This window comes from Nannospalax galili, unplaced genomic scaffold (genome assembly GCF_000622305.1).
Source record: "Nannospalax galili isolate Female #2095 unplaced genomic scaffold, S.galili_v1.0 scaffold278, whole genome shotgun sequence".
NCBI lineage: Eukaryota > Metazoa > Chordata > Mammalia > Rodentia > Spalacidae > Nannospalax > Nannospalax galili.
This window is the reverse complement of record NW_008347536.1, coordinates 6,501,867-6,527,168: the sequence shown is the minus strand read 5'-3', so window position 1 is coordinate 6,527,168 and position 25,302 is coordinate 6,501,867. Positions and strand designations below refer to the sequence as shown.

The window sequence follows — 25,302 nt, the reverse complement described above, 5'->3', positions numbered from 1 at the left end:
GATTATTCCTTTGAGCAGAATGAAGTAGCCCTCTTTATGTCTTCTGATTAGTTTTAGTTTGAAGTCTATTTTGTCAAATATTAGAATTTCAATGTCTGTTTTTTTCTTAGTACCATTTGCTTGGTATAATTTTTTCAGTCCTTTCACCTTAAGGTAGTGTCTGTCCTTGAAAGTGAGATGAGTTTCTTGCAGACAACAAAAAGATGTGTTTTGTTTCTTAATCCGTTCACCTGGTCTGTGTCTTTTCACTGGGGAGTTCAGTCTGTTGATATTTGAAGTTATTAACGAAAGATATATATTGAATCCTGTCATTTTTATTTCTGTTCACATTCTTGATATAGCTGTGCTTTTCCACAGTTATACCTTCATTGAATTTCTTTCTGCATCCCCTTGGGTATAGTCATTTGTTGGGGAACCCTGCTGTTTAGGGTCGCAGTCTCTCCATGTCCGCATAGCCACAAGCCAGCTCGGCACAAATGGAAAGACTCCTCTTCTCAGCGGGGCGCCTTCTGCTCTCCTTCCTGACTCACCTTTGAAGTGGCCATCACAGATACATGACCTCTGGCATAGGAACTACCAGGTTTTAATCAGGCATTGTCTGACAGTCTGATAGAAGCCCACCGCCACATGTAAATGGGATCCTACAGAGCACCTATCAGCTGAGGCTTTTGCTACTGCCTCCACACTATAAATCTAGTTTCACCCTAATAAAACGGAGCTGTATCACTGAGTCTGACTGAGCTGTATCCTGTGTCTTAGTGCCTACGATTCAGTCTCCCCGGAGGGGGCTATCCTTCCGTCAACAACCACTCACGAAGATCTTGCTTTCACCGTTCCTGCACCTCCCCTCGTGATCCGGTGGCCAACAGATCGCGTACACAGAGGGAGTGTCCGGCAGCTTGGAACGGAACCCGCTTGGCAGCTGACAGCGACCCGCAGAGCCGCCAGCATCCGGTAGACGCGGAGAGCCAGGGACCCGCACAGCAACGCGGTACGCGAAACCCGCCGCACCACAGCAACAGTCATTCCTCTCTTCAGCTCTTTGTATTGCTTCCAGAACTCTCTGAAGGGCTGGTTTTGTGGACATGAATTCTTTCAGCCTATTTATGTCATGGAAAATTTTTCTTTCCCCTTCAACTACAATAGACATTTTGGCTAGGGAAAGTAATCTGAGTTCATGTCTGTGGTCATTTAGAACTGGGAATAGTTTGGTCCAGGGTCTTCTGCACTGAAAACTCACTGAAATGTCAGCTGTAATCCTGATGGGTTTTCCTTTATATGTGACTTGTTGTTTTTCTTTTGCAGCTTTCAGTATTGTCTCTTTGTTCTGTACATTTAGTGTTTTTACTGTGATGTGCTGTGGAGAGTTTCTTTTCTGGTCCTGTCTATTTGGTGTTCTTTATGCTTCTTCTATTTGTATAGGCATGTCTTTAATTTTGAGTATTTTCTCCTACAATTCTGTTGAAGATCTGGTCTGTACCATTATCTTGAGATTCATCTCCTTCCTGTATGCCTATGATGTGTAGGTTTGGTCTTTTTCTGGTGTCACACAATTCCTGCATGTTCCATTTTTGTATTTTCTTAAATTTTTCGTACTCTTTGCTTGAGTGGTCTAGTTCATCCACTTTACCTTCCAGTCTTGATAAATCTTTTCCATTTCATTTATCCTATTGGTGAGGCTTTCTTCTGTAGTTTCTGATTGGCTTACTGAATGTTTCACTCCCTTCTTCATTTCAACCTGAGTAGTCTTCAATATTTCTAACTCTTTTCTGAGTACATTCAGAAGTTTATCCCTATCTTCCTTCAGTTCTTTGATTTCTTTTTTTGTGTGTGTTTTTTAAATTCACTGAATACTTTTATCATGTTTATAATTCTTTTTTTCTTTTTTTTTTTTTTTTTATTTGAGACAGGGTCTCCTTGTAGCCCAGCTGTCCTGGAACTCACTCACTATGTAGACCAGGCTGGCCTTGATCTTACAGAGATTTGCCTGCCTCTGCCTCCCGAGTGCTGGGATTAAAGGCGTGTGCCACCAAGCCCGGTTATAATTGTTCTTTTGAGGTCCATGTCCTGCGCTACCTCTAGGGGGTTCTCATTGTACTCCTCTACAGGACTAATGGTGCTTAGTGGGGATATATTATTTTGATTTTTCATGTTACTTTTTTCTCTGTGACTTTGACATATGGAATTCTGTGGATTCTTTTTGTAGTTTCTGATGCTTCTGTGAGACTCAAGCCTTCCTTTGTTGAGTTCTTTCTGCTTATTTTTGTAAACTTTATGTGCCTTTGTGGTTTACTTGTTGGGCATGAATAGCTGGTTGGTCTAGGCTTCCAATTTTCTCTTTTGAATTTTCAAGTATCCAAATTGCTTTCCTCTTCAGGAGTTCCCACAGAGGCCCAAGTCAGATGAGGATCAGATGTTCTCAGGCTTTTTCCTGAGGTCTGGATCCCTCCAGGAAAGATGTTATCCTCAGGAATTTGGGGGCTGGACTGGCCTGAGAGCAGCACCCAGGAAATTGCTGGTCTTGGGCAGCTGGTGGTCATGCCACCCAGGGAAGCAGAGGGAGGTGAGGGCGGGACCAGGCCCAGAGGGCTCCTGGGGACTGTGAGAAGGAACTGGGTTGGTCTGGATGCAAAGGATCAGGAAGGAGTGGTGTTTCGGGCTGGCAGGTTCTGCAGCCCAGGGAAGCAGAGGGAGGTCATTATTTTAATTTTTTGAGACACAATTTCCCTATAGCCCCAGCTGCCTGGAATTTGCTAAGTAGTCCAGGCTGGCCTTGATCTCACAGAGATACACCTGCCTCTTCCTCCACCCCTCCAGTACTGGGATTAAAGATGTGTACCACCACACCTGGCTAGGAAATAATATTTTTAATTATGCAGATAGACAGCACAAATCTGTTATCCTTACCTACTTGGGAACAGGAAGATCACAAATTCAAGGCTCTCCTGGGCTACTTAATGAGACCCTGTCTCAAAATAGACTGGGAGTTTAGCTAAGTGAAAAAGTGCTTGCCTAGCATGAATTGGGCCCTGGGTTCAATCCCCAGTACTACAGGGGGAAAAAATTATGTACCCACAACACAGCACAGTGTCTTAGTTATATTATAAAGTTAATCCATCTAAAGTTTGCATTTAGTAAAATTCATAATATTTTGGATTTGGGGTTTTTTGATTTGGGGTTTTTTGTTTTTGTTTTGTTGTCGTTGAGACAGGGTCTTACTATGTAGCCCTGACTGGCCTCAAACTCACCATGTAGAGCAGGCTGGTCTCATATTCACAGGGACCTGCCTGCCTCTGCTTCTCAGGTGGTGGGATTAAAGGTGTACACCACCCCACCCTGCTCATAAAGAATATTTTTGAATATCCACATTGAATATTAAATTGTTTTGAATCCCTGAAGAAGATAGATCCATAAATGTAATCACAATTTTAAAAATTACTGGGCTGGGTAGATGACTCTGTGATTAAGAGTGCTTGCTAAGCAAGGATGAGGACCTGTGTTCAGATCTCCAGCATCCAGGTAAAAGGTGAGCATGGCTACATGATGTCTTCGTGCCTGTAACCCCAGTACTGAGACTGACAGTTTTTGAGCTGGAGACTGGAAATGCAAAGAGATGATCCCTCTAAGATTTCACTTAGGTTCTGGGAAAATATATGAAACAGATAAATTTCCTTTAATGGAGCAAGTAATAAAAAAAGAGAGTAGGATCACTTAGCCTGGGAAACCTTCCTGGAGAAGAAGACCTTAAGAAGAATCCTAAAGAATAAGCACAGCCCAGAGAGATATGAGCATTTGAAAGTGAGGGATGGATGGGAAACAGTAAATGCATGGAACATTATGTAAGCCGGGAGGCAAGGAACAGAGAGAGTGCCTTCCTGTGTTCCCTTAGAAGAAATTACTAGAACATAAATGCCAAGGAAGAGAGTCAAGACAGAAGGCAATCACAATAAGTATAGAAAGACAAAACAAATGCAGAACTTTAAAAATACAGCAGTATTTTTTCTAGTAGTATTGACTAGGAAAAAAAAAGCCATCCTCTTTATTAACAAAGACTTTCTAGGGGATGCCAGGCCTGGTGATGCACGCCTTTAATCCCAGCACTCAGGAGGCAGAGGCAGGTGGATCTCTGTGAGATTGAGGCTAGCCTGGTCTGTATAGTTCCAGGTAGGCTGAGGCGATACTACAGGAGATCCTGTCAAAAAAAAAATTTCAATTTCTAGGGGGGCTTAACATGAAGAAAGAAGGAAAATTATAACATGGTATGTGCCTTCTCTTACAAAATTTTTCCTTTGATACAAGATCTTATATAAACCAGATGGCCTCAAAGTCTGTCCTCCTGCCTCTACCTCCTCAGTACTAGGTAACAGGTATATTAAAATTTCCTTAAGTTCAAGGCACTACTTTACTTTCTGTACCAAGAATTAGTAGGAAACAAGATAAACTAGGCTTCTACCTGGAGAGATGGTTCAGTGATTAAGAATGCATACTGCTCTTCCAGAGGACCTGAGTTCAGATCCCAACACTCACCTCAGGTGGCTCACAACCATCTATAACTCCAGTTCCAAGGGACCCAACACCATCTTCCGGACTCTGAGGGCACCTGCACTCACATACATATCCACACACATACACACAATTTAAAAGTAATAAAATAAATCTTCAAAAAAATAGATCTTTCTGTGGGGTAAAATTAGCAAAAGTGATTAAATATATATAAGATGACATATAGAGAGAGTATGTACGCGTATATAAAAAATGAAGGGTAAAACAAGTGAGGTCATAAAAGCTAAAGACAAATGTCAGGGGCTGAAGAGATGGCTCAGTGGTTAAGAACACTGGTTGTTCTTGCAGAAGACCCGGGTTTGAATCGCAGCACATGGCAGTTAACAACCGTCCATAACTCTAGCCCGAGGGGATCCAACAACCTCTTCTGACCTCCACGGGCATTGCACAACACGGGTACACTTACCTACATGCAGGTAATACACACATACACATTAAAAAAAATCTTTTTTTAAAGAAAGGAATGTCAGATAAAGTGGGGCTCTCGGGGGGGTGGGAGGTTAACAGAATTCAAGATTAAAGGAATTAGCTATTCTAAGACTTAGGAAAGAACATTCTGGGTAAGGAGAACAGTAAACATAGGAGCTCAAAAAGGGAAATTCTTTGGTGTCTGTGATAAGGAGAAAGAAGCCTAGCATGGCTCATCATGCTGTGGTCCAGGGAGACAGTGGTACAAAATTGGCTCAGGGAGATGGTCAAAGTTTAGATGATGCTGAGCCTCACAGACTGTTGTAAAAAACTGAGGTTTCATTTTACATAGCAAGCAGTATTTTAAGCAAGGAAGAAAGCACATTTTCAGGAAGGAGTCTTACCCTATTTTATCTCCCCGGGATTACTGGTAGCTGACCACTAACCCCAAACTGGATTGTAGGGAAGATACAGGGAGACAATGGCTTGTTTGTTCACATGCCTTCGTTTGTTGCATCATCAAGGAACCTGAGGTTTTAGCAATAATATCAGGTTTGGGTGGCCCCTTTTTTTTCCCTTTCCCTTGTAACATATCACAAACTCTACTTTGTTCCTATAGAATGCCGTGTGCACAGGGTGGCAGCCAAATCAACAAATACCTACATGGGCTTGACAAAACGTGTCCTGATCTTGTATAACTAAGGGTCTCACAATAAAGATGATAAAGAATTAGGGTTTTTTTCTGCATTCCCTTTTATATTATAGGTAAGTGATCTCTGTTTAACTTGTGTAATTTCTCATCTTTTACCTTTGGTGGGAAGATGTTATTTTCATGGAAATGTTATTTCACTAAGACAAGATTAGTACAAATTTTCCACACTCAACTCATTTCTGTGGTGATGATACTGTGAAAAGCCATGCCTAACTTAATTCTACTTTGTCAGAATTTATTGATGCCAGTCCCAGAAACAGATCACTCATTTTTAGATATGTAAAGCTTTCGTTATAAAGAAAAGTTTATTGGTGTAGCTGTCTAAAACATGTCCAGACGCCTTTATATGAGATCGTTTAATTTATGCTGTATGTAAGAGACGCCTTTATATGAGATCGTTTATTTTATGCTGTACATAAGCTAATCAATGAGGAAAAAATGGTAAGTAAACCAACATGTTAATTTTTGTTTTTTTTGTTTTTGTTTTTGTTTTTTCTTTTTTCAACAGGGCCTCCCTGTAACTCCAGCTGGCCTGGAACTCACTATGTAGACCAGGCTGGCCTGGAGCTCACAGAGGCCTGCCTCTGCCTCCCAAGTGCTGGGATTAAAGGCATGCACCACCATGCCCAGCACAATTTACATAATTTTAAATGAAATAAAAAGGGGAGAACATTGCTGTTTTATTTCTTTGGCATACTTTACAAGGATTGTAAAAGCCCAACCCTTTGAGCTCTTCTTTAACCATGTAGCATTTTGCATTCTGTTTGTAAGCTCAAGTCCCTTTTTTTTTCCCCCATCAAATTGTGTAAAACTAGTGAAATCTGCAAAATCAACTTTTTATCTTATGTGCATATAATTCCTAGATATTGGGGGGGGGGGGATCACAGTTCAAGAGAAATGAGGGAAGGAAGAAGTTGGTTCATGGAGTATCCGTCCTACTAAAATAGTAAATATAAGTTCTGTATCTTGTTTAGAGAGTATCAAACTGCTCTCTAAACTTGAATCTCTCTGCCTATAGATTAGTGCAGCTCTTAGACCTCATCAGAGAAGTTTCTTTGTACAGTGGACAGTGGTTAACATAGAAACTCAAAACCGGTTAAAGTACAGAGAATAAGTGACTATGGAGGGCTCAGCCACATATGGGACATCTATATCATATCCCTCCCCAAGTCTCAGGGATCATTGCAGAAAGAGGGGCAGAAAGATTAAGAGCCAGAGATTAAGGAGAACCAGAGCAAAACATTGTCTTCTAGACATGACAGGATTGATGCATTCATGAATTCCCAGCAGCTGTGGTTGCCTGCACAAGATCAAGCCAGTCAACATTCTATCTTGAATTTGAAAGAATTCATGAGCCCCCATCCCTAACTGAAGAGCTATAGAGAATTGATTGCTTTTAGGTGAGGGAGAGTCAGTTATTTTTAAGGGCGTGACTTCTAGTAAGTAAACCACACTCCAGTAGATGGTTCGCTACCCAGAAGTATGTGGACAGCACAAATTGGAATCACTGGATTATTAAATAAATAAATATAAAAAAGACAGCTGTTCACTAAGATTGGCTAAGTGGTCTTTATAAGGATGGAATTCACATATGATTAAATATTTGCCATTGAACTCCATGCTTGTTTTGTTTTACAGGCCCCACAGTATAGACACATGAGTAAAAGACGAAAATTTCTTCTTGCCTCCGTACTTGCTCTCCAGAATTCAAGCTTTATATATCCATCGTGTCAGAAGTGCTTTTCTCGGGTCGTCTTTGTCTCTGAAAGGTAAAAGCTATAAGCATGAGAGGGGAAATAAATGCCAGTAGACACTTCCTGTGACTCAGGGCAAGAATGCACTAAATTCATCATACCAGAACATCAGATTCTCTGAGGGATTCATGGAGGTGGTTCTTTCCTAAACCTCAGAATAGAATTGGCTGTTAGTCCAATTTCTAGAGGGAAGTTTTAAGTTACTGCCAATTCTGCCAAATATCTATTCCAAGAAGAAAAATAATTTCTCTGAGCAATGCCCAATCCTGGTGCAAAATCTTAGCACACTTCTGATATCCTTGGCCATTTAGTAAGAGTGTTCATTTTTTGTATGCTGTGATGGCCCCAGATTAAGAAGTAAACTTAGAAGCTGACACTATATTATAAATGCTGACTATCTAAAATGCTTGGAACCAAAAGTTTCAAATTTCAGAAGGTTTGGGATTTGGGAATATTTATGTCAACTTTGTTGGTTGAATATCCTGTCCTTAATCTTAAACTGAAATATATTTGTTGTCTGTTTGTTTGTGACTGGGTCTCCCTGTGCAACCTAAGCTGACCTGGAGCTCATAGTTCTCCTGTACTACCCCTGGTTTCAAACTCCACAACTATTTGTTTGTTTGTTTGTTTATTTATTTATTTATTTAGAGACAGGGTCTCCTTGTAGCCTCAAGGTGGCTCCAGACTTGCTATGTAGACTAGGTTGGCCTAGAACTCAGAGAGATCCGCCTGCCTCTGCCTCCTAAGTACTGGATTTAAAGGTGTGCTCCATCATGCTCAGTCACACCAGTGCTCATAAAGTTTTTGGAGCACTTTGGCTTTCAGAATTTCAGGTCAGGGATGCTCAAATTCTAGCAACATCTGTCATTCATCAGCTACAATAGTGTTTGGTACATAACTATCATAGTGTTCAGATGCAGGCCTAGTATAGTTGAAACTAAGCTCTGCCACCCATCTTTGTGAGTAAAAGTGAAAAGTTAGGTTTGTAGTTCTTTGACATTTCTCTGTCAGAATATAAGATAAAGGTATTTAGTAGCTGCCTAGTAAATAAAAGTAGAGGGCTGGCTATGTTCTTCTAGTCTTTCTGTCAAGTTAGAATTAAATGAGGAATGAAGAGGGCTTAACAGCTCTATTTCACATTTGGACTCTGGGTCATCCTTGCAGTAGTTACCATTGTTTCTGTGTTAAACCTGCCCAAGTTCTCATTTATAAATAGAGAAAAACCTTGTTTGCATTATTCATCATAAAATCCTTGGCATTATGTTCAACAAAATTTTATTAAAGAAATTTAAAAAACGCCAGTCTTGGGTCACCCATTTTCAGGTTCTTGCCTGTTAAAATAACCTATTTGGAACAATGAGCTATTTATCTTAGAAGCACTATGGAATGTTAAAGTTCCCTGCATAAGAGGACACTATAGGATCACAGATAGGAACTAACACCTACTGATTGTATGATTTGGGGCACAATATCTAATTACTTATTTGTAAAAAGGAAAAATACCCACACTGTGAAATAATTATAAAGAATAATGCACAGCAATCTAGTATAATATATGACATCTACTCAGATTTCCAAAATGCCAACCATTTTTACAGAAACTTTCTTATAAGTATACTTTACCTATTACAGTATAGCATAGATTAACAGCATTATTCTCTAGAGCCAGAATGCCTGGGTTTATTTATGAGGCAATGGAGGTTTGAGACAAGGTCTTACTTTATGACTCAGGTTGGCCTGAAACTCACTGTACAGCACAGGCTGACCTTAGACTTGTGGCAGTCCACCTGTCTCAGCATCCCAAGTACTGGAATTACAGGTATTCATACTGTCCCCAACCTTCTCACTTAGAGCTCTGTAACCCTGTACTACTCACTTAAATTGTCTGGTCCTGAAAATTAGAAAGTCACACCTACCTCTTAGGATTTTTATAAGAATCAAGTAAGTTAATATATATAACACACTTTGAACATTTATGTGATTTATCATCAGTTCAGTAATATAAAATACTTTTTAAATTTTGTGGCCTTTTGCAAGTAATGATCCTCCTGCCTCTGCCTCCCAAGTGCTGAAATTGCAAATGTATGTCACCATACTTAGCAGACAGGTATTAGCTTAAAGTCAATCTTCAATGAAAAACTGGGTTAAATTCAGAGCGTGGTGGCACACACCTTTAATCCCAGCACTCAGGAGGCAGAGGCAGGCAAATCTCTGTGAGCTCAAGGCAGCCCCACTATAGGGAGACTCTGTCTCAAAAAGACAAAAAAAAATTTTTTAATTGGATTAAACAATAATACCACTGTTAGCTCTTTAGACTCATGACATCGATGTATAACATTTATGAATGTTTATTCTGTGCTATGCACAATGCTGGGAACTTTGTAGCCATTTTATCCTTTAATGCAACAGATAGGTGAAGTGGTTGCTATTGCTAGTGCCAAATTATAGACAACTAAGACTTAGAAAAGTTAAGTAACTTGCCCAAGTTCTACCCAGCTAGTTAGGGACAGAAATGTTGAAAGCTAAACAATATGACTGCTATCTACATTCATAATTGCCCTATTACTGCTGAACTAACAGTGGAATTTGTATTGAAATTCCCACTTAAAATGTTCTAGGAAAAGAGCTCTGACTGGATCATTTAGAAGCATAAAACCCTCTGGTACTTGGTCCTTACCTGTGGAAACACAACCTACTGAAAACTAACCTTTCCTCTATTCATGTACATTAACAACACCACAAAAATCTGATGCTTACTTTTTTTTTTGGTCTTTTTGAGACAGGGTCTCCTTGTAGCGTCTATGTAGACCAGGCTGGCCTCCATCTCAACTGTGATCCACCTGCCTCAGCCTCCCAATATGCTTTCCTTTTCTACTTTCACTTCTCCTTTTCCTTTTTCCTACTTGGAATCAGTCAACATATAAAACAAGAATCCCTCTCTTTTGTTACCCCACTTCTATATTCAGCAAGTTTATGATAGGAGTTCCCCCACTATACCCTTTGAAGATCTTATTTGAACCCCAGATCCTGAGCAAAAGCAGCCATAGTAGGTGTTTTGTGTTTTATGGAGATAGCTTTTTTTTTACCTCAGAGATTAGGCAGTAGAGGTATTAAAACTATTCCTGGGGTCTGGGAAAGTGACTCAGTCAATGAAGTGCTTGCCATGCAAGCATGAGGATGTGAGTTCAGAGCCACAGTACCCTTTTTTTTTTTTCCTTTGGTCTTTTTGAGACAGGGTTTCCCTGTAGCGCCTGGAACTCACGATGTAGACCAGGCTGACCTTGAACTCACAGAGATCCACCTGCCTCTGCCTCCCAAGTGCTGGGATTAAAGGCGTGTGTCACTACTCCCGGCCCATTTTTTTTTTTTTTAAAGTTGGGTGCATGCCTGTAATGCCAGTGCTGGGGAAGCAGAGATGAGGATGCTTGGAGCATGCTGGTCAGCTGGCATTCCTGAATCAGTGAGCTCCAGGTTCAGTGGAAGACTCTCTAAAATAAATAAATAAATAAATAATAAGGATGTGGAGAGCAGGACAGGAAGACACCCAATGTCAACCTCTAGTGCTCACACACACACACACCTACATATTTATGCAAATACAAACTATAATCTACAGTGTCTTGAGATTTCATGGAGGCACTTCTGGAGAGAGATTAGCATGGTGCTCATAGATAGTAGAATAGTAGGTCAAAGTCTAAAGACCTCATCTTGGTTTTGTTAGGGTTCAAGAATTGAGAATAATTCCCACGGATACCCAAAAAGATTATACAAAAGTTTAAGAATTTAAAGAGAAAAAAGACAATAACCAAATGGCGGCTAGCCGGGCACAGACTTCATGAGCCAAATATGGAGTCTGGCCCCGAACAATAGCAGGCAGGAGCTTTTATTGGAGCACTCCATAGAAACCCACCTGTGCCAAGCATTTTTTAAAATAATTGGATGTCCCCATATCCCGTGTACGGGGAAAGTCTTAAGTGGATGTCCCCATATCTTGTGTACGGGGAAAGTCTTGATTGGTAGGGGCTCTCTTCAGCACATTAGAATGTGCTGACTAATATCTTTTAGAGTCAGAAGTTTTTGTTCATACCTTATAAGGCTTTTACATGTACAATATGCCTGAGCTTGTCTGGGCTTGTCTAAAGAAGCTAGCCAAAATGGAGTCAGAGCATTCTGGCTCTTCAGTTGGGAAAGGGCTCCATGATACAAAAAAGACTTTGATATAGACATAAAAATATCAAAACTGAGCTAGGCATGGTGGCACACCCCTTTAATCCCAGCACTGGGGAGGCAGAGGCAGGAAGATCTCTGTGAGTTCAAGGCCAGTTTGGTCTACATAGTGAGTTCCAGGCCAGTTGGAGCTACAGGGAGACCCTGTCTCAAAAAGACTTACCCCACCACCACCAAATCAAAACTACAGGGATAAAGAGTTTGAGCTATAGGTATAGTTGGTAGCGCTTACCTAACACACACCTCAGCACTGCAAAAAAAAAGTACATTAAAAACAAGTGTGCACTCACTTGTACATAGTTATCCATACTGTGTGCTATATATATGCAGCTCAAACATGAAAACCATCTATCTTCTGGGTCATTTAATAGGACCCATAGTCTCTTTAGTCTGAAGATGTCTCAGTACTCATAAATTTCTTTGCCTATCTCAAAATGGGAATTTTAGCTCAGTGTTTGTCTCCTTATCCTCTCTCCATCTCTATCCACCCAAGTTTGTGTCATTTACTTTAGCAAGTCAAGTTCAGTCTCAGGTACTAGATTATAGCTTTCTTTGGAGGAGTAGTTTGTGGAAGCCTTAGTGTTACAGGGGTTTAATTTGTTTGCTCTTAATTTTTTAGGTTAGCATACAAAATTTGTGTTTGATTATACCATTTTGAAATGCATGTGTCATACCTGGTTCTCATTTGTCCCCCTCTCATGTTTTCTGCTCCAAAACTGTTTTACTTCCTTACCCCACAGAGCTCCTCCTACTGCTTTCTTAGCACTTAAATTTCATTACCTTCTCGATTTCTTTCCTTCCTTCTCATAATCCTTTAGTTTCATGAGCTACATATCCACACAAGAAACGTACTCATATTTAACAAAAATGTGTAGTGTTTTTGGTGAAACAGGGTCTCATTATGTAGCCTGGTCTGGCCAGTTATTCCTGCTTCAGCCTCGTGAGGGTTGGCTGGGGTTACAGGCATGCATCACAATGTGTGGGCCCTCAGAAATATTTTTTTAAGGGACTGGAAAGATGACTCAGCAGTTAATAGCACTGGCTGCTCTTGCAGAGGTCCTGGGTTCCCAGCACCCACATGGCAACTAACAGCTGTCCATAACTCCAGTTCCAGGGGATCTAACACCCTCTTCTAGCCTCCACATGGGTGTGTGTGTACACACACACACACACACACACAGAGAGAGAGACAGAGACACAGACACACAGTAAAACACTCATACACATAAAATAATAAAAATATATTAGTTAAATTTTAAAAATATTTCTCATCCCTTTACATGCATTTAATTTCATCTGGGTCTCTAAAGTTGAAAGGGACATAATCCGTCAGCTAGCCTAAGCTGTAATCCACAAGCAAGTTATAAGTATGTATGTATCATCTAGTCTCCAGAAGATTTAAATACTGTTTAATAAATGTGTTCTTTTTTCTGGGGAGACATTAAGTCCATTGCTTGCATCAGATTTTCAGAGGGTTTCAAGACAATGAACACATTAAGGATCACTGATGTATCTCATCAGTTCTACTTCTGGGCCAAATATACTTCAATACTAGAAAAAGGAGTGAAAGTTGGTATCTTAAACTAGACTCAAGCAAAGGATAGCTACTATTTCAGATCCATCCAGTCAGAGGTTCCCTGTGCTCTAACCTACTTTCATACTGTGATAGAACAGATTGATCAGAGAAGCAGATATGTGAACTCACTGTCTTTATATTAAGCCAAACATTAGAGATATTTGCAAAATGCAAAACAATGCCACCCCCAAATTAAAAAAAAAAAACCTTTAAGGACACATGATTTTTTTTGTAAGAATTTTTTGTAAGGAGTCTATTTGGGTTTTTTTTGGTGTTTTATTATTATTATTATTACTATTTTATGTGTATGTAGATGGGTGCACCCATGTTGTGCAGTACCTGCAGGGGTCAGAAGAGTTACAGACAGTTGTTAACTGCTATGTGGGTGCTGAAAATAATACCCAGGTCCTCTGTAAGTCCAGCCAGTGCTCTTAACCTCTGAGCCATCTCTCCAGCCCAAGGAGTCTATTTTTAATGAAGTGGTATCTTTCAGATTTTTCAATTTGTGTAGCTTCTACTTAATTTCTCATCTCAATTAGAAATACAGGTAGAGGTGGAGGTAGATTTCAAGATTTCGAGCCAGCCTCAGCTACATAAGAAGTTAGTTACAAGAAGTTTAAGAAGAATTTTAATTTACTAGTAACATTTATATAAGAACTGTCATCTTAAATTTTCATGTTTCTTGGTTTGTTTTCATCATATTAAAAAAATACTTTTTACCCTACTTTTCTAGGTCTACTTGTCCTAAATGTGGCTCTACTGGTGAAGCTGAAAAGGCCAGTTACAGATACAGACTTTCCTTAAAAGTTGCAGAATCAAGTAAATTACTTATCATTACTGTATTTGGAAGCTGCTTAGATATATTTTTTGGGCTTACTGCCACTGATTTGCACAGGTAAGAATCTTTAAAGCATTCTTTTACCTAATTGTTCTCTAATATGCCAATGGAATTTGAAGATATGTGTCTTTAAGATATTAGGAATCTACTAAAAAGAAACCCTTTATCTCAGACCATCAGTTTCCTTAAAAGATAACTAACTGGAAGATAAAATTTGTCCTAGGAATACATGCTAGTAATTAAAGTATGCGTTGCTCTCAACATCTTCTGTAGTCATTTTACAGAAGAAATCCATGTCATTGTAATTTTAGGCATTGTACGCATTTGAAGGAAAATAACACTAGAGGAGCCACAGCCAGAATCGCCAGGACAGAGGAAAGACCCTGTTACTACTGCTTCTTTCCCTTGGTATAGCTGCAGGCTCTGAGGATTAGACAAGCATCTGCTTTATTTTTGTTTTTGTTTTCTGATGGTGCTACAGATTTAAATTTGGAGAGACTTTATACCTGCTGGGCAAGTCCTCTACCACTAAGCTACGGTTCCCTAGCCCTTGCAGTCATCTGTTTTATTCACATTCGATAAAGTGGTTTTCTGTGGGGATCTAAATTTCATTATCTTGGTATGCTATGTGAACCTAATAGGAACAACATACCAAGTTCATACTTCTTTTCTCTATATGTAACTAATAAGGTTCTTCCCGTGTGTGTGTGTGTGTGTATTTTTGCGGGGGGGGGGGGGTCTTTTTGAGACAGGGTCTCCCTTTAGCCCCAGCTGTCCTGAAACTCACTAGGTAGACCAGGCTGGCCTCGAATGCACAGAGATCTGCCTGCCTCTGCCTCCAGAGTGCTGGGATTAAAAGCGTGTTCCACCACGCCCAGCTTCTTCCCATATTTTTTAAATAATTGTGTCTTCTGATTTTACTTCAAGGTAAAAATTTAAAGTTCATCTTTTTTTTCTCTCTCTCTCTTTCAAAGGTACCTTCAGGATTCTACTAAAATTCCAGAAACCCTGGACAGTGGTACAACTCAGAGCCTATTGACTGAGGCAGTTGAAAATTGTTTTGTTGGACAAAGCTTTGTTTTTGGTGTGACGGTAATGGAGAACAGCTTTCTTTTGAATATCCACTTAAGATTTCCATTATTGTGAAATGATTGTAGTTTTCTAAGTTGTTTTTAGGAGTTACATAAATGTGAGGGCACTTGAAACTTTAGAAATAGTCAATATGGGATATAGCAGAACATCATAGCTTATAGCTCCCTATTTCAAAAGAACTGCCTAATTCTTATGGTCTCAGAGCATTAAAAGAAGAAATGTATTATAAATTCCAAAAAGTGTTAGGTGTTTGGTTTTGAAAGATTGCTTTTCTTTTACTACAAGTTTTGTGCAAATGATGGTAGTAGAGGGAGTTTGAACATGTACTGACTCTGAAGGGGTAGTAGTTAGGTGTTTCATATACCCTAAAGAAACTACATGGGAAGGTTTATTACACTGAAAACAGTGTTAGTAAAGAGAATAGAGCACTAGTAAATGAGCAGTAAAGACACTTCAAAGACAGGGAGATGCCAAGAGCTAAAGAATTTTACTTTGCTAAAATATTACATGATTTAGTTTTCGCTTTTCTGTTCTTTTATAAATATAATGGTAGCACCATTTATTGAACAACTGCCGTTTGATAAATATTTTCTAATTTTGTTATTGCTAAACAATAATTTTTATTTCATGAAGCCTTGAGAAAAATAAAGCCTTGAAAAGTTAAATAACTACCCAAGAACCAACACTACTAGTAGTTACTGAAACAAGGATTTGAGGACAGATCTCTACTCTCGGGTTCATGCTCTTTAATATATTCTATTCGTTGAGTAATACTAAAGGCTCTGAGATCAAGAGTTATAGCTGTATCTCCTGTAACTTTTTAAATTCTCATTTTCTCTTTGAGTCAAGAGAAAATTATTTTGTTCTGATTTAAATTCATTTACTTCTTTCATAGAATTTTGGAAATATATGTGGACATGATTCAGATTCCAATAACTTCCTGCAGCAGTGCTGTGGGCACAGAGGAGAAGTCAGAGCACTTGTAGCTTCCCAGATTATCCTGCCTGACCCACGTATTGCAGGCTTCACTGTCATTGACTACTTTCATCAGCTTCTGCACACTGCCATTGTCAGGAAACATCACTGTAGCTCACAAGAGCTTAGCGGCCACTCACTCACTTTAGACTTCTCAAACAATGATCTTAGCAGCATACATGGCTCTGGAAACAGTTCCTATTTTCTGGAGTCTCATGGCAGAGATAAATTTTTAAGATTCTGGCAGCCATCACTTGAACTGACTTCCACTGATTCACAGCTAGGAGACAATAATGAATTTTCAGCTTCAGAACAAAGCATGGCCAGTGATACTCCTCACCAAAACAGACAGTGCATCTCTTTTGCAGAGGGTACTGGTCCTAAGAGCTGCCATGATCCCATTCAGGGTTCATGGAGCCTTGTTTCACATATGGACAAAGAGAATACAGCAGAAAAGTTGGATGAAGAATTTGTCTTACAGGCTAATCATCTTAGTGTAGTTTGCAGTAGTCATCATGAAACTAGACTTTCTAACTCTAGTTTACTCCCTTTGCAAATGCAAGAACCCTTTGAGGAAGACAATACAGAATCCTGCAGTACAGCAGAAATTAAAAATAGCTATTCCCAGTGTGAGCTCCCATGTTACCAGCATCATGATGTAGATACCACCACCATCCTTCAAGAGAGAGCTACATGTTCACCTTTGTCACGCAGACCTGAAGAGACAGCTAGAGTTTCCCAGGACTGTGATTCCTTGATTTGGGATGATCTGCCACTCTCTGAAAGCCTGAATAAGTTTCTGGCAGTTGTTGAAAGTGAGATTTCTATAACTAAGACAGATGTCAAGAATAGGAAACATTGTAATGACATTGATAAATTCCATACAGACCACAGCAGGTTGTCTGTGACTCCCTGGAGAATTACGGGAACCTTGACAACACCACCGATGGCCTTAAAATCATCACAAGCAATGATCAAAGAAAACTCTAGCAAAGAGAATTTCTTTTTCAACTGTGAGTCAAATACAAGTTTTTGGATTCAAAAAGAGTCTAAACCAGACAACAAAGTAGAGACTGTGTCTACCCGCAGTAGTAAAAGTGGTATCTCAGAATATTTTTTACCAAACACTTACCTGTCAACTCTGTTTATATCTTCAGAAGATATGGAAACATCATTTAAGAAGACTATGAACATCGTACCACATAAGAATGAAATTTCATTCAGGGCCAGTAGCTCAGCAAGTGACTATTCTTACCTCAGTAACAAATATTTGCATGGACATAGAGGAAAATCACTTTCACAAATGAAAGAAAAGTCGACAACTTTGCCTTCCAAGAAGTACAATGATGTTTCAGATCTTTGGAAATTAGAAAATAAGCCAAAGACCCAAGATGACAGTTTCACAATTTGCAGAAAACTTACATATCCTTTAGAAACTCTTTGCAGTAGTCCAAGGAGAAGTACAAATACATTGAAAGATATAACTTACAGATGTAGCAATAATAATTTAACACAAAATTATTCTGCTGGTCATGAAGGTAGCTTCGATGTTTCTGCTGATCTTTTTGATGATATTGATAAAGATGAAGACATTGGAACAGAAATTACCAAAAAATCCCAGGATATTTTGTTACCATGGGAATCATCTTGGGCAGAAAAGCATCCTATAACTGAAAACTGTAGCCAACCTTCACAGAAATTACTCTTGCAAAGCACATCAACTTCAGAGTATCCAAGAATAAGTTCTCAGCCAGATTCAGAATGTGACCTTGAAGAAAGCCAAGGCTTTGTTCCATGTTCACAGTCAACTCCAATCGCAGGCTTCCACCGAAGAACAACTCAGGAGCTAAGTGGAGCTTTGAAAAAACTGCCTTCTTTTTCTTCAAATCTTGATGCTAACTATAAAAAACCAAAACTTTCTCCTGAAAGTAGCAAACAAGTTACCCCAACCTGCACAAATGTAAAAACACCCAGCCAGAAATCCAGAATTCCTTTTATACCTAGTATTACACAACCAGAGATTTCCAACCACTGTCCAGCTGCTGAGTGTCTTGAAAGTGATATGAATGAATGGGTCCCTCCTACCACCCAAAAAGTTTTTTTTTCAGATATGCTTGGATTCAGAGTCATGTGTTTAAGTGTTCATCATTCTCCTGACCAAAAAGAGTTACCAAGAAAGAGACTGATACAAGTCAGACATAAAGCTGACACGCTTAAGTAATTAAGGGTTGTGTTTACAGCCACAGCAAAAACAAAAAATTCCTAAAACGTAAGTGTAAACAATTAGGCTGAAGATAGAAAGGGCCGTTTTTGGACTTGACTCTTTCAGAAGTCTAATGTTGCCTTCTGTTTTCAGAATACTGCCACCCTCAGTATCAGAAACTAAAAGTGTTTGTTTGTAAATTAAGTCATATGAACCAATTCCTGAAAATTTAAATAAAGGTAAATCTATTTGGAAATTTTTGTCTCCAGTGACACAGAAAACTTATATTTTCAACACTTCCAGAAAAATAATAACTACAGAAAGGATTGTATTGGGTATTCTTGGATCTTTTAAAATGTAAAACCACTGTTTTCCCCAAGGTTTTCTCCAGAATACAATGAGTTGGATAACTAGCATTTTATCTTATGTTGACTATAGTAATATGTTAATTTGTGTTCTTACAAGTATTTGTAAAATCACATGTCTGTCCAGAAATAAAGCCTTTATAAACCAAAACATCTTTCTTAATTGTTCAGCTAAGATAAAAACATAACTGCTATGTAGTATGCCTACTGTGAGGTTATAAGACAAAACTTAAAAGGTCACTAATCTCAAAACATTTTAGTACATTAGATAAAAAAGACAATTTCAGTACAGGAAGTGCAGTAGCAAGGTGTATTTATTTTACATAAAGATAGATCTTAACTGAATATTTAATACAACAGGAAATAGAGTATCTTCAACATTTTTCACAGTGAATTTTTTTATCTTAAAATTGTTAATGGTGAGAATACTGCTTTGCATTAGTAGTACAAATGACAAGTATTTTTAGGACCACTAAAGAGATAGGTAGAAATTCTTTCCTAATCCCAGGGTACAATCATTTATGAAACTTGGGGGGGCTAGAGAGATACCTCAGCAGTTAAGAGCACCTAGTGAGAAATCTTGAGGATTGCAGTTCAAATCCCAGTACCTACATAACAAGCCAAGGAGTCTGCAAACACCTGTAATCCCAGCTCCAAGAAGTCCAACACCCTCTTCTGGCCTTTGCTGACCACAGATCTGTGTACCTGCATACACAGATGCATATACAAACAACACACACATCATTAGAAAATAGAAAATTAAATCAGCAATTTAAACCAATTTTTTCACAGTAATTTTCCAGCTCATTCTCAATACAAAGATCTAATAATTTGATATTTGCATTGAACAATGACAGTAGGGGAAAAAGCCTTTGTTTTATGTAACTAAATCCTATTTCTGTAAGAACAGAATTGTTTATGTGCACTAAAAACACTGCAGTTCATTTAGCATAAAATAGCCTGTTTTAATTAACATTTGTTTTCCTTGTGTCTTGATAGCATGCAGAGTGCATGTTATATGTTCAAAACCAAGGCTGCAGTGAAGTCACACAATGAAACATGGCCAAGTCCTGCCAAAAACATCTTGGATTCATTATACTTTTTATTTTGAATTAATTTCTGGTCGTTGTGAGTTCAGAAACCATTCACTATTGCCAAGTTTGTTGTAACTCTTAACATTCATGTACACAACCCCATATGGAATTGCAGTCCACAGTTTAAGAAGCTGGGTCTACATGCACCAGTGGATAGTCCCACACCCAGGTGTTTATGGGCAACACAAATTGGAGTTGGTAAGTTGTTTGAAGGGGGGCGCGGAGTAGGAAGGTGGGGATGGATCTGGAAGGAGGGGAGGCTGTGTGAATATGCTCAAAATCCATTGTATGAAATTCTCAAAAGCGTTTTTAGAAAAAAGACATAGCTAGGTCTAGTATATGATCAGATCATCAGAACCTGGTATTTTCTGTGACAGAACAGCTTGGAGTATTAAGAGCCAAAATGAAGAGCTGTTTCCAGGTGCTGGGTCTGCACCTCCGCTGCACCTGTGAAGTCTCTCACAAATCTCTGCTCACCTTTCTTTGTGGTTCCCTGCCACAGCGGTTCCATATCTCCAGTCCGTGTGCCACGGCACATAGCTGCTCATTTCATGGGGAGTATTGAGATCACCCTCTGCTTCCCACACCCACATCCTTTCAAGTGGCTTGCTACCCACAGCGTCTTTCCCCCATCTTAGAAAATCATGCACACCATCATGCTAACCTTTCTCTTTAGGCTTCTGATCCATGAACCCATCTACTTTGGGTCTTGTACCAAATTGTCCCTCCTGTATTTTTACCTTCTTTTACTAGCTATCTCCCTTTCCCCTTTCTATATGGTCACAATGTAATCTTTATACTACAAAATAATAGTTCTCCAGTATTGTCTAATGTCGCATATTCAGATTTTCCTACATGTATTTGAATTATTATGTAATGAGGATTTCATAAAGGTTCATTCATAGTATTTGGCTGTCTCTTTACAGTATCTTACCTTTCCATATCACTGTCTTTATGGGAAAAAAGATGAACACACTAGATTTGTATGTTTGAGTCTTTAGACTTTCACTGTCCCTGTCCCCAGTATTTCTTATAAATCAGTTTAAAGACTTGATTAGATTAAGGCTTGGCGCAGAAATATTTCATGACTTACACCATAGGAGACATAATATCAAGTTGCCCCCTATATGACAGTAAGGTTAAATTGCTTGGTTAAATGTTCACAGGGCTGGAGAGATGGCTCAGCAGTTAACACATTCTGCCCTTGCAAAGGACATGAGTTCCCAGCACCTACATGATGCTCAAAACCACCTGTAATTCTCACTCTAGAAGCATCCACATTTACACACACACACACACACACACACACATGCACATAATTAAAATCGTTTAAAAATTTGATTAACCCAGAACCCCAAATTGGTAGAGGGCTCTAGTGGCTTTGCTGAGGCACATGGTGGGACTTTATCTTTACCAGGTATAAGAGGGTGTGAAGGACCTGAAAGACCGGCAGGTAAATTATGTAAAATACTAAGACAATAAAAGGGAGTGAGGGTATTGACCAACATAGGGGTCTGTCTAGGATCCTCATCTGTCTAGGATACTCAAAAGCAAATTAGGCTGGGCATGGTGGTGCATTCATTTAATCCCAGCACTCAGGAGGCAGAGGCAGGCAGATTGCTGTGAGATTAAGACCAGTCTGGGATGGTCTACATAGTAAGTTCCAGACCAGCTGGGACAACATAAGACCCTGTCTCAAAAAATGAAAAGCAAATTTGATGATTTCCTGATAAGATAGAGGACTAGGGAGTGCTTCTGTGGGAGCCAAAGGAGAATAAGAAAAAAAACAAGTCTATTTCAAAGAGAATCTGGAAACGCTCAGAAGTCTGGAGGAAGCAATGGATACTGGAAGAGAGCAGAAACAAAGCCACATCCACATGCGGAGCAGCAAGCTGTGCAGTTCCCTGGTTAGGGGAGGGGACCCAGAAGCTGCCTAGAAGGTAAGCCAGATGAAAGTCCTACTATTCTTTCTCAGGACAAGCCCACAGTTCTCATAAGCTTCAAATCCAGTTACAGGTGTGGGTTAGGCAATACTCCGGCAGATAGGTCAGCAGAGGAGAGAGATCCCGTTTTGTTGTGCTGTATGACTCGGAACAGCTGCTAAACACCCTTTTGAGGATCTATTGTTTAAAAATGTATCTCCCTGGGGCCTGAGATCAGGGAACATCCACAGATTAAAGCACCTCACTTTGTCCTGCCATAGCCCATGCATAAAGAAAGGCGCAGAGAGGCGGTTGTGAATAGCAGGAGGGCTAAACTGACAGGCCAAAGACAAGCTAGCTCAGGCTGGTAAAAGCTTATGGAGATACTCCTGTCCTTGGTACCTGGGGATGAATTATCAACTAGGAATTAATGTGAAGTTTGATAATTCTGAGCCTGAGGCCAACACATAGATCAAATTCTGGCACCATCTATCCTATCATTCACTGCTGTGAAGTCTGAGAACTGAACCTCAGAGGTGTGCATAATTTTTTGTTGCTTTTTTTTTTTTTTTTTTAATCTTTGAGACAGGGTCTTCCTGTAGCCCCAGCTGGCCTTGAATTCACTATGTAGACCAGGCTGGCCTCGAACTCACAGAGATCCACCTTCCTCTGCCCCCCAAGTGCTGGAACTAAAGGCGTGCACCACCACATCTGGCTATAATTTCAATTTTTTTAATGGCTGAATAGAATTATATATGTGTAAGTTAAAATCAAATCATACCAAGAACCCTTGCCTTGAGGCCTTTGCACATTCTGTTCCTTCTACCAATGACACTTCACCAAGATTTATGTACTGCTCGCTCCTCCCACCTCCCTTAAGAGTGTTTTCAAATGACACATTGTTATTGAGGCCTTCCCTTGGCCACTCTACATAAAATAACGCTGTATCATCACTATGCTTTCTTCCTTGCCCTGGTCCTTTGTCTCCAATGTAACTATCAACATTCGGCACACTACACATTTTCTACCTCTTCCATATGATGCAAACCCTTTGAGAGAACTTTAAATTTTGATTCCTGCTGTAGTTCCAGTGGCTAAACCATGACTTGGCATATAATAAGTGGTAGATAAAGACAAGCAATGATTTTTTCATTTTGTACATTTGCCTAAAGCCTTTGTCTTGCAGTCTTTGCTTTCAGTCTTAATCTCTATCTTCCTTCAAAACTTGTGCACTTCCTACTCCAGCAATTGGTTTACAAGGTTCAAATGAGCTTTAAATGTACATCAATAACTTTTGTAGATATTAAGCCTCATTCAGATTGAGTCAAAGTAAGGAAGACTTTATGCTTATTTTTGTCTAGATAAGAAAATACTACTATTCTCTGAAAGCCTTAGTAAATTCCAGGTGCAAAAATTTTGATAGAATGTTGTATTACTAACGTGGTTTCTTGAAAGTAGAAAAAAAATTTCAGTTCCTAAAATGTACTACAGTTCTTGAAATACGCAAATATGAGCACCTGGTCAAATGTGCCCTTGTGACTGTCATTTAAATATAGGTCTGCGGTTTCGTCTGTCTACTGGATCCTTGGCAGCTTTCTTTGTTCTGTACATTTAGTGTTTTGATCGTTATGTGATGTAGGAAGTTTCTTCTCTGGTCCTGTCTATTTTGTGTTCTATATGCCTTTTGCACATTTGATAGGCATATCTTTCCTTAGATTTGAAGAGTTCTCTTCCATGACTTTGTTGAAAAAATTTTCTGTGCCTTTGACCTGGGTTTCTTCTATATCTATGATTCATAACCTTGGTATTTTATAGTATCCCAAAGTTCCTGCATGTTCTGCTCCTGGATTTTTTTTAGATTTAACATTTTCTTTGATTGAGTGATCCAGTTCCTCTACCTTGTCTTCAGGCCTTGATAGTCTTTCTTCCACTTGATCTATGATAAGAATTTCCACTCAGTATTTTATTGTAGTGACTGAGTTTCTCATTTTCTTTTATTTCAGTTTGACTTTTCTTCAGAAATTCTATCTTATTAAATTCTCTTTTCATATCTTTAATTTTTTATACCATTAAACTGTTTTCTCAGTCTTCATTCTGGAATGTATGTATATTCTCTTTGAGTTCCTTGAATGCATTTATAATTGTTATTTTGAAATCAGTGTCTTGTGCATCAACTAACTTCCTTTTCTCTGGAAACATTATAATGGGGGTACTAATTTTTAGAGGGAATATATTGTCTTGGTTATTTATATTGCACGTGGTTTTGCGATGGGACTTAGGCATCTGGAGTAAGGTCATTGATACATTTCTTGGTATGGATACCTGGTCTCACCTTTTTTTAATGGATGTTTGGATCTTTGCTGCCACTCCTACTTGTCAGGTTGTGGACCAGCTGAATGGTGCTTAGCATTGTCTTGGGGCAACTCTGTGTTGATGTGCAAATGGGGTATCAGAAGTATTTCCAGCACAGCTAGGGGTAGATCCACTTCTGAGTCCAGGCTGTTTCTCTCTGCTGATCTTCAGAAGTATGTTGAGAGCTCACTGGGTTCTACATAGGTGGTCTTTGGGTGGCAGGAGCTGTATATGGTGGAAGTGAGCAGTGCCATGGAAGCCATGGGCAGGATGCCACCTCAACCTCAGGTGGATGTGGGTGGGGTAGAAGCCCACCTGGCAATCTCTACTTGGGGTCCAAGTCACAGGATGCCACATGGTCACCAATCAGCATGGTGGACGGGGTGTTTTGCAGGAGTTCGAGGGTTGTTCTTAGAGTGCCAGCCTGGAGTTGGGGTTGCAGGCCACTTCCTGGTCCCTGAGTAGCATGGTGGGTAGGAGGCTAGCCCCAAGGATCCCTAACTGAGATTAGGGTCTCAAGACTCCACACAGTCCCAGGGCCGCATGGTTTGGTTGGGTGATTGGCAAGTTGAGAGACAGGTTCTGGGAGTGCCTACTTGAGATTGTAGGAGCCATGAGGTACTGGAGTGGCACAACGGGTGGGGTGGCTGGAGGGCAGTGGGACAGGTTCCATATTAGGGGGTTTTTTTTGTTTTTTTTTTGGGGGGGGGTGGTCTTTTTGAGACAGGGTCTCCTGTAGCCCCAGCTAGCCTGGAACTCTCTATGTAGACCAGGCTGGCCTTGAACTCACAGACATCCACCTGCCTCTACCTCCCAAGTGCTAGGACTAAAGGTGTGAGTCACCACGCCCAGCTTGTATTAGGGTTCTAACTTCGAATATTTTTATTTTTTAATGTGGGCACACATTACCAAAAGTGCCTTCTTGGTGCTGTTTTTGATGCATCCTGTAAGTTTTTGGTATGTTGTGTTTCCATTCTCATCCCCTAAACATAATTTGTAAGGCTAGGCGGGTAGATGAGTTTCCCCGGGTTTTCATAGCCTTGGAAAGTCTCCTTAGTTTTTGAAGGATAGTCTTTGGTTATGATTAACTTTAGTTGGCTGTTATTTTCTTTTGGGGCTTGTAATATGTCATTCTATTCACTCTGTTAGGGTTTCTGCTGAGAAATCTGCTCTACCTAATGGGTTACCCTTCAGTGTGACTTGGCACTTTCCTCTTGCAGA

General features: G+C 39.7%; 1 protein-coding gene across 3 annotated transcripts in view; it reads left to right on the top strand.

The window, feature by feature from the left end:
* The window catches only part of Ddias (DNA damage induced apoptosis suppressor), a 27,777-nt gene extending 8,913 nt beyond the window's left edge, over positions 1-18,864 (top strand). Inside the window, exons 1-5 of one of the 3 annotated variants that reach the window (XM_029568816.1) lie at positions 854-991; positions 7,322-7,452; positions 13,974-14,135; positions 15,053-15,170; positions 16,066-18,864. In XM_029568816.1, the coding sequence (XP_029424676.1) occupies positions 7,340-7,452; positions 13,974-14,135; positions 15,053-15,170; positions 16,066-18,366 (2,694 nt within the window). In that variant the 5' untranslated portion in view covers positions 854-991; positions 7,322-7,339 and the 3' untranslated portion in view covers positions 18,367-18,864. Of the gene's footprint in view, positions 1-853; positions 992-5,600; positions 5,737-7,321; positions 7,453-13,973; positions 14,136-15,052; positions 15,171-16,065 lie in introns of those variants that run through there. The other 2 variants (XM_029568815.1, XM_008844193.3) reach the window with 2 other exon arrangements.
* Positions 18,865-25,302: the final 6,438 nt, after the last annotated feature.